At 48.8% G+C, this 9783-nt stretch overlaps 1 protein-coding gene and 1 non-coding gene across 2 annotated transcripts; both read left to right on the top strand.

The window, feature by feature from the left end:
• Positions 1-838: 838 nt before the first annotated feature.
• LOC136142355 (trophinin-like) lies at positions 839-8799 on the top strand. Its single transcript, XM_065900372.1, has 10 exons — positions 839-883; positions 2959-3063; positions 3179-3242; positions 3503-3582; positions 4019-4110; positions 4801-4877; positions 4971-5013; positions 5430-5492; positions 6041-6155; positions 6949-8799. The coding sequence occupies exons 1-10, from the start codon at positions 839-841 to the stop codon at positions 8797-8799; spliced, it is 2535 nt and encodes an 844-aa protein (XP_065756444.1).
• Positions 5678-5806, top strand: LOC136143174 (small nucleolar RNA SNORA11). The gene has a single exon (XR_010657870.1). It is a non-coding gene; the product is annotated as a small nucleolar RNA SNORA11 (small nucleolar RNA).
• Positions 8800-9783: the final 984 nt, after the last annotated feature.

Raw genomic sequence — 9783 nt, 5'->3', positions numbered from 1 at the left:
GGAGAAAAGAGGGGCTAGGACCCGGTTGATACCGGTTTGAAAAGAAAGGGACAGAACCTGGTAGCGCTTGGGAAGGATTACACAAAAGCCTAATACCATAGGATTTGTGGGTGGGGTAACCATGTTGCAGTAAGGGCGGGATGGTCACTTGCAGACGTGGAAGTAGGGGTGCGGTGTTGCGGAAGGAGCAGTGCAGGCACTTACTGCAGAGCATGGGGGGACATATAAAGAGAAGAGGAGGTGCGGAGGAGTACAGCAGAGCGGAGGGAGGGGGCATTACAGAAAGGGACAGTGCGCTGCGTGGCTATACTGCAGAGGAGAGGTGTATGGTGTTGGGGAAGGCGCGGAACGAAGAGGTGCTGCAGAGCGGAGGGAGAGGGACCGGTGTTGGGGGAAGGGTTGGAATGAGACGAGATGCAGTTAGAAAGAGTGGGTCAGGAGTGGCGTCAAGATGTTCTGCTGCTTTGAGGGCAGAGGGCTTATGTGGGATTGAGGTGGTCAGCCTGTCCAGTCCACCAAAGCACATGCGCGCTGAGCGCCTGCGGTTGCCCTCACGCCTCTGGTTGATGTGCATGCGCACTACCAAGTTGCGGTAAGGGTGTTTGTAAGGTAAAGGCGCGGGATCGAGAGCAGGCTTGCGGTTTCTTGGAGGCAAAAGGAGCTAGGATTTGGAAGCCAGATGGTCTGGGTTTCTAGGTATGAGGACCCAGTAGTTGAAGGGTTTGGGGCCCAAGGTTTGATCAGAACCCCCTCCTTCAGGATTGGCAGGAGACCTGATGAATGTCCACCTCCCTCTTATTCTTTCCTGACTCAGGCCCCTTCTCGGCTTTCCAGAAAAATGGATAGTAGAAATGACTCCGATTATAAGATGACCCCATTCCAGGTGAGGCCCTTCTGCATTCTTGGCAGGCCATCTGCCCTATTCTGAGTTCATTTAAGGCTGTTGAGCCCCTACCACTCTGTAGTTGCATAATTTCCTGCCTAACCTGTTTCAGTCCTCCCCTGAATGGTGGAGGAGGAGGTGAAGAAAACCTGCCTATTTCTTGCTCCCTTCCTCTTCCTTCACCCTCCCCTTCAATCAGTCACTATTCAGAGGAGGGGGAGGTTTTGTAGAAAGGGTGGGTTGTAGGGAGGCCAGATGGCTCAGCACGTTATAATCTTAAGTGTGTAGGGCCCTCTGGGAGCCTGGGCTTCACTTCCCTCCAGATGTACAGGCTGAGACAACAGAAGAAGATAGTGTCTTGCTGATGCATACCCTCTTGTCATCAACCAAGGACCTACTGGCTATGGACCCACCAGTTGCCAACCGGCCTAAGAAAAGCAAGACCAAGAAGGCCCCTATTAAGGCTATCACTAAGACAGTACGCACTGCCCCTCCAGTTCCATCTGCCAATGTGATTACCACCAACAAGCCTAAAATAACTTTTCTGGCTTTAAACCTGCCAATCATCCCCCAGATCAACCAGGCTTCAGCTATCACTGAGGTAGTCAATACTCAGGCTTCTTCATTCACCGCTCAGCCTAAGAAAGCCAACAAGACAGAGTTACTGCTAAGGCAGCCCGAGGCTCCCAATTTCCAACTGGCAGTGAGAGTGTTACTACACAGATCAAGTTACCCTTGTAGGCCCTAAATGTGCCAGTCATCCCACAGACTATCCAGGCTCCGATTGCCACTGAGTCAGCCAATTCTCAAGCCTTGTTAGCCTCCATCAAGCCTAAGAAAGCTCCCAAGGCTAAGAAGGCTAACAATAAGGCCATAGCTAGTGCCACTGAGATCTCACTGGCTCCATCCACCACCTACTCAGCTACCATCCAAGGCCAAATTACCTCCATCCGAACTAAGAAAACCTCCAAAGCCAAGAAAGCAACTGTTAAGGACACAAATACTGACACTGAACTCCTAGAGACCCCAGATGCCACTGAGACAGCTACCAGGCAGATTGAGGCCTCAGCAGCAGCTATCTGGCCCAAAAAATCCAAAGTCAAGAAGGCTGCCTATAAGGGCCCAAATTCTGCCTGTGAGATCTCTGAGGCCCCACCTGCCAGTCAAATGGTCACAAAACAAGCCCTAGCAGCCACCCTCTGGGTCAAGAGAAGGTACAGGGCTCAGAAGGTTGCCACTAAAGCCCGGACAACTGAAAGCCAGACCCAAATTGACAAAGGGGCCCAGGCCAAGATGACTACCCCTCAGATCAATATAAGTGCCCTTGAGACTCAGGTTGTTGCTGCTGTCCAGGCCCTGGCAGATGACTACCTGGCTCAGTTGAGTCTGGAGCCCACAACCAGGACCCGGGGCAAGAGGAACCGAAAGGTGAGATCTCTGACATCACCATCCTTAACTCTGTACTTCTTTTCCATTCCTATCTGCCTGGTTTGTTCACTTGTTCTTTTAAGTTTACTGAGCCAGTCCCTGCATTCACATAGGCTGTGAGAGATGCTGAGAGGAATGTGATATAGTTCCTGCTGCTTTGCAGTTCAAAGATTGGTGGGGAAATAAGACATCCATACACTTACTACAAACTGGATATAATTCAACTTGTATTTATCAATACATAGTAGTTAGCATGGACCAGGCTTTGTGTTGGGTATAGTCACACAGGTTATGCTTTTATGTTTTAAAGTAACTCTTACCAGCTAGGTCCCAGTGTTACAGATAAGAAAACCAAGTCCCAGAGAGGTGAAGTGACTTGTTGAAGGGGTACGGCTAGTAGAGCCAGTGGTGGCCAAAAGAAGAGGAAGAACCAGACCCTGCCCTTGGGTTGCTCCTGTCTTGGCGGGGAAATGAAACTCCTGCCTGGAAGACAGTGAAAGACAAATCTAGAACTCAGTGTGGCTAATGATAAGGTCAGGACCCCTACAGGGAGGGTTTAGGGGACTTTCAGGAATAGGCAGGGTGAGGAGACAGAGCCATCTCTTTCACCTGGTGATTTTGGACCTTTCTGCTTTCTGATGATGCAGTCCAAGCATCTGAACGGGGATGAGAGAGGTGGTGGTAATTATAGGTGGATTTCATGGGGCCAGAGGCCTCCGCTATCCCGAGATGTGGCCATTTTGCAAGAAAGGGTAAGAATCCAATGCTGCCCAGTCTCTTCTCTTCTTCACCTGCCCTCTTCTCTGTCTTTCTTCCAAGTTTTATGAAAACATATTGAGATCTCCCCATGTATTCCTCTTCTCCCAGGCAAATAAGTTGGTGAAATACCTGTTGGTTAAGGACCAGACAAAGATCACCATCAAGCGCTCAGGTAGAGTCATCCCAACCCTCCTCCCTGAGCTCTCCTTTCTACTCCCCTCTCCTCCCTGCCCTGGGGGTAACAATTTAGTTTTATGGCCTCTTCATTCTCTCATCTATCCTCCCCTGCCCTTTTCACACTCTGTCATGGCTGGCATCTCCCATTAACACAGTTCAGGACTCAGACTACACTAACCCCATAGGGCTGGCAAAAGGGCTGCAGCTCTGTGGCCCCTTCTCAGACCAGCTGCTCCCACCTCTCCCTTCCTGCAGACATGCTGAAGGATGTCATCCAAGAATATGATGAATATTTCCCAGAGATCATTGAACGAGCAAGCTATGCTCTGGAGAAGGTGAAGGGACATCTTCTGTGGGATGGGCACAATGGGGAAGTCTTGAATGGAACAAAGGTGTACACGTCCCTTTGCGGGGGACCACAGAGACTCCCTAATCCAGCCCCATCACTGTGCAAATGAGCAGACGATGGCCTAGGGAGGGACGTAGACTAGCCTCGGGTAACACAGCAAGTACAGCTAGGACCCAAGCCACCCAGCTTAGTCCTGGCTTCTGTCTACTGCTGGACATGTTCTGTAGTGTATTTCAGTTGCTCACCTCTCCCTTCCATCCCCCATTATCTGTCTCCCTAGAGTCCCATTAAGCATAAAGACTATTTTGATAACAATAGTACATTTGTTACCTGTTTGCTGTGTTAGTTAAGTGTTTTACATGAATTATTTCACTGCCTAGGCTGAATTTTGTGACCTCACAGGCTATTCTTTTACTTGGCAGATGTTTCGAGTCAATCTGAAGGAAATTGATAAACAAAGTAGCTTGTATATTCTCATCAGCATTCAGGAATCCTCTGCAGGCATCCTGGGAACGTAAGCTGGGAAAGGGCTGGGATGGGAGGGAGGCTTCTGCTTTTGTCCATGGTACTACTCCATCCCTGTCCTCTCCCCACATCCCCTAGGAAGTCAGGAAAGACAGAGCCTAAAAACCCCTTTTCCATATCCCACATGTAGTTGGAGCCCTACACATAGTTGTGGTGCCCGTTTATGATTGAATGGAGGTTGTAGAAGCCTGGGGCAGGTCATTCCTACTGTCAAGTTTTCTGTATCTCCAGAAGCTTCCCTGTTGTTGCTTGTCTCTTCCTATTGACCTTGGTAGAGTAGTTCCCAAGGGAGGGCTTCCTGGTATGAGTGAATCATGAGGGTTGAAGGGCAGGAGCATCAGTGGGGCCATGCCTAGAATTCTTTTGGAGCTGAGGGGTCTGGAAGAGAAAGAAGGAACTCATATTGGCTGGGTGTCTGGGTTGTAGTGGGTTGACAAATACAAGTACAATTCTATCCTCTCAGCAACCTGGGGAGAGGAAAATGTGATTTTCCCATTTTATGAATAAGAGAGTCTAAGTGCCTTGCCCAGGGTCACATAGAGCTTGAGGCATAGACTGGGCAGAATTCTCTCATATCTGAAGAATCTGGGAGAAGCTAACCTAGTAGGCTGGCTGGTGTGTATTTTTTTGCAGATGGCTGCTGGATGTAAACCTTCTCTCTGTCCCATTATTTCCCTAGGACCAAGGACACACCCAAACTAGATCTTATGGTGATTCTGAGTGTCATTTTTATGAATGGCAACAAGGCCAATGAGGGTGAGTTGCTGGGCTGGCAGCTGAATAGGGGGTCATGGTCGGAATTCCACATGTTCATTTTCTATCCCTGTTTCCTTTTGCCTCCCCTTGCAGCTGTCATCTGGGAGTTGCTGCCCAAGTTGGGGCTGCACCCTGGGTATGATTGGGCTCTGTCAGCAGTTGCTGTCCGTGTTGTCCTTTGGCAAGAGAGGATGGTCCCAGGATTGCATCAGCCTGGTGGTCTGGTGGAGGGGGCGGGGTTGCTGGACTGGGTAGAGGGTCCAGGGTTCTGACCTGGGTGGATGGGGAAATGGTCCTGAACTCTCTGCTTCCCCTTTCTCCTATGTTCTTTCTTTGTTCTAAGCTGATATATAAGATAGACCTTCAGGGCATCCCTGATAAAGAACCATCTGGCCTCAACTGCCTGCTTCTAGTGACCATGTGTTCATTACTTTCCTGAGTTCATTGAGATGGCCTTATGTACTAGAGAGGTCTCTTCCATGTTGGGAAATGCCTCTGCCCCCATGTGGGAAGTTCTGATCTTGGTTCATGGGTTGTTTTTCCCATTGTTAGGGTAAGGCACTCGCTCTTTGGGGAAGTGAGGAAGCTCATCACAGACGAGTTTGTGAAGCAGAAGTAAGTGGTGTTTTGGGGCTTTGTCAGGCCATGAAGTATTCTGAGTGTGCCGATCTGGTCCAGAAAGTGCTCGATTGCCCTTTTCTTACACTACCTTTAGAGGTATGGGCATCCTGTTCCCTAGAACTGAGTCCATGGTGGACCATACCAGGGCTGGGCCAGACCAAACACAAGGCCCTTGCTGTGGGGTGTGCTCAGAGCAGAATGCCCAAAGAATGGCTCCTCTGTTTACAACACACCCGATAGAAACTTGGGTTTACTCCTCACAGGTGGCAGGATACTTTGGCCTCCCTGTGACACCATGCCCTATACATGCGTCCCCTGCCACACCAAGTGACTACTTTGCACAAGGCCAATGGGAAATGGCTCAGTATTGGAGGTCAAGACCATGAACTGTGTTTTGGAGTGAGTCTAGGGAAGGAGGGCCTTGGAAATCCTTCTCCAGGAGCTGAGTTTAGTTTTTCTTTGGAGGAGGTTGCCACCTGGTCCCAAGTGGTTAGACAACAGGTTTGCTTGGTTAGAAGCAAGTTTCATTTCCTTTCTTCAAGGTATCTGGAATACAAGAGGGTCCCCAACAGCAGACCACCTGAATATGAGTTCTTCTGGGGCTTGTGCTCCTACCATGAGACTAGCAAGATGAAAGTTCTCAAGTTTGCATGCAAGGTAATAGGAGAGCTGCCCTGACTTGGCATATTAAGGGTACAGGATGTCTCTGGCTGGGGTAGGCAGTGTACAGGGATGGGCAGGTATAGGGCAGTCTGCAGTTCATATATAAGCACATGGAACTTCATTTATGTCCCAGAATGCTGCTTGACATAAAGTTTACATTGTTTCATTCATGTTCATACTTCGTATTAGTCTCCTCAACTGCCATAACAAAATACTATAGACTGGGTGGCTTAAACAACAGAAAATTATTTTATCATAGTCCTGAAGGCTGGAAGTCCTAGATCAAGGTCCAGCAGTGTTAGTTTCTAGTGAAGCCTCTCCTCCTGGCTTGCAGATGAATACCTTCTTGCTGTGTTCATGGTGGTGAGAGAGAGTCTCTTCTTATAAGGACACTAATCCTATTGGATCAAGGACCCACCATTATGACCTCATTAAACTTTACTTCCATAAAGGCCTACCTCAAAATATAGTCACATTCGAGGTTGGTACTTCAAAATATGAATTTTGGGGGGACACAAACATTCAATCCACAACATACTCTCTTATTGTTTCCCATATTACAGATGAAGAGACTTAGGCTCAGTGAGATTAAGTAGCTTGTCCAAGGTCACACAGCACCTAAGTTATCGAACTGAAATTGGATCTCAGGACTGACCCATGATAGAGTCCCAACAACTAAGACTTTTTTTTAAATGCTACTATTAGTTTTATACAAAGCCCATGGTAGGTATTTAATACATAATTACAAATGTTATTTTTCTTATAATGATTGTAATTCTCATTTTAGGTGCAGAAGAAAGACCCCAAGGACTGGGCCGTGCGGTACCGGGAGGCAGTGGAGATGGAAGTCCAAGCTGCAGCTGTGGCTGTAGCTGAGGCTGAGGCCAGGGCTAAGGCAAGAGCCCAAATGGAGATTGGAGAGGAAGCTGTGGCTGGGCCCTGGAATTGGGATGACATGGATATCGACTGCCTAACAAGGGAAGAGTTAGGTAATGATGCTCAGGCCTGGGGCAGATTTTCACTTGAAAGTGAGGCCAGAGCCCAAGAAAATGCAAATGCCAGCACCAACATTGACTTCAGCAGAGGAGCTAGCACCAGGGCTAGCTATAGCGATGGTGCTAGTATTAGCTTCAGTGGTGTCCCCAGCCCCAGTAATGTCTTTGGTGACAGGGCTGGCATTAGCTTTGGTGGAACATGCAGAACCAGTGCCAGCTTCAGCAGCGTAGCCAGCATTTGCTTTGGTGGCACACCCAGCACTTGCTCCACTTCCAGTGGTGGAGCCAGCATTAGCTTTGGTGGTGCACCCAGCACCAGCTCTAGTTTCAGCAGTGAAGCCAGCATTAGCTTTGGTGGCACACCTTGCACCAGTACCAACTTCAGTGGTGGGGTCAGCTCTAGTTTCAGTGGCCCACTCAACACCAGTACAAGTTTCAGTGGTGGAGCCAGCTCTGGTTTTGGAGGCATACTCAGTACCCCTGCTGGCTTCAGTGATGCACTCAGTATGAGCACCAGCTTTGGCAGTACACTCGGCACCAGTGCAGTCTTTAGTGGTGCACTTAGCACCAGCACTGGCTTTGGTGGCACACTCAGCACTAGTGTCTACTTTGGTGGCTCTCCCAGTTCCAGTGCCAGATTTGGTGGCAAACTCAGTACCAGTATCTGCTTTGGTGGCTTTCCTAGCACCAGCACTGGTTTTGATGGTGTACTCAGTACCAGTGTCTCCTTTGGTAGCTCTTTCAGCAATAGCACTGACTTTGGTGGTACACTAAGCACCAGCTTCTGCTTTGGTGATTCTCCCAGCACTAGTGCCAGCTTTGGTGGTACACTCAGCACCAGTCTTGGCTTAGGTGGTGCGCTCAACACCAGTGCTGGTTTTAGCAGTGCTGTCAGCATTAGCATTGCCTTCAACAGTGCACCCAGCGCCAACTCTGGCTTTGGCAGTGTGTTCAGCACCAGTACTGACTTCAGTGGGGCACCTAACACCACTACTGACTTTGGCAGTGCTCCCAGTACCAGCATGGGCTTTTGTGGAGCCCCCAGCACCAGATTCTGCTTTGACAGTGTGTCTAACACCAACCTATGTTTTGGTGGCCCTCCTAGTACAAGCACCTGCTTTAGTGGTCCTACCAGTGCCAGTTTTGGTGATGGACTCAGCACCAGTGCTGGTTTCAGCTTTTGTGATGGGTTAAGCACCAGCACAGGATTTGGTGGTGGACTGAGCACCAACTCTGGCTTTGGTGGTGGACTGATCTCCAGTGATATCTTTGGTGGTGGGCTGGGCACCAATGCTGGTTTTGGCAGCACACTTGGCACCAGTGCTGACTTTAGTAGTGGCCTCAGCATCAGTGATGGCTTTGGCGGTGGGCCTAATACCAGCTTCAATGGAAGACTGAGCACCATCATTGGCTTTGGCAGTGGTTCCAACACCAGCACTGGCTTTACTGGTGAACCCCACACCAGCACCGGCTTTATTGGTGGACCCACTTCCATTGTTGGCTTTGGCAGTGGACTGAGCACCGATGCTGGCTTCAACGGTGGACCAAGCAGTAGTGCTGGCTATGGCAGTGGAGCGAGCAATGCTGCTGGCTTTAGTGGTGGAGCCACCAGCCTTGGTGCCTGTAGCTTCTCCTATGGCTAGTGAGGTTTCAGGTAATTACAACATTTCCACAGCCAAGGCCGATGGGGATGGGTATAAGAGCTGGGAGATGTTATAAGAAACCCCAAGGTGGGAGGGCAGGGTGGGGAGATGAGCACAATGAAGGAAGTATGAGAAAATAGTATATTTGGTGCTAAAATGTGTTTCTGTTTGGTGTTTTGTTTTCAGATTTATATCGCATGTTTACAGATACCGCTAATGAATTGCAGCAGTCCTTCCCATGGAGCCAAGGTACATCCTTGGAATCTTTGTCCACGCAGCAATCTAAGCAAATATTACCAATCAGCTGAGGGTGACATACTATGAAAAAATCTGTTTGCCAATCCTGCTTTGTTGTTTGCTTTCTGTGTCTTGTCATATTTGATATGAGTTACATTAAATTTGAAAAATGAATTGCAGTTTGTTCTGTCTTTTAATGTGCCTAAGTTGTTGTGAGTGACATTTTGGGTTCATATAAGAGCTAGAGATCAGCATAGCTCTTTGGGGAAGGTGGGCTCCAGCTTTAGGCTAAAAGGCAAGTATGACTTCAGTGGGGTAGAGATGTGGGGAAAGCATAGCAGGCAAGGGGATAATACCTTAAGTCAAGTTCTAGAAGGGGAAAGCCTGGAACAGAAGGCAAAGGGAGAGGGTTCTGGAGAGTAAGTGTAGATTCATTTTGAGATATTTGTGTAAGAATGGAAGGGACGTAACTAAAGGTGGACATGGGAACAAGGGAGGACTTTTTTGGGATAGGAGAGAGACCTGAGCATGTTGCATAGACAGTGGGGGCAAAAGCCAATAGAGAAGGACAGGATATAGATATGGAATAGTCAGGAGCTGACTGAATCAACCCATCCTTGGGGAGGTGGGATGGATAGAATACCAGAGAATAGAGGGTGACCCTGACTTTGAACAGGATTTAAGGTGGCTCTAGAAGGAGATAAATGTAGATTTGCTTCAAGCAGTGATCCCAATAAAAAAAGCGAT

Source organism: Phocoena phocoena, chromosome X (genome assembly GCF_963924675.1).
Source record: "Phocoena phocoena chromosome X, mPhoPho1.1, whole genome shotgun sequence".
Lineage (NCBI taxonomy): Eukaryota > Metazoa > Chordata > Mammalia > Artiodactyla > Phocoenidae > Phocoena > Phocoena phocoena.
This window is presented reverse-complemented; position numbering and strand designations above follow the sequence as displayed.

Excerpts from the sequence above, each read along its gene's own strand:
- LOC136142355 (XM_065900372.1), top strand. The coding sequence starts at position 839 with ATGGATAGTAGAAATGACTCCGATTATAAGATGACCCCATTCCAG. Across the intron at positions 3,064-3,178 it reads TGGCCATTTTGCAAGAAAGG|GCAAATAAGTTGGTGAAATA; the intron begins GTAAGAATCCAA and ends CTCTTCTCCCAG. Across the intron at positions 5,493-6,040 it reads GACGAGTTTGTGAAGCAGAA|GTATCTGGAATACAAGAGGG; the intron begins GTAAGTGGTGTT and ends CCTTTCTTCAAG.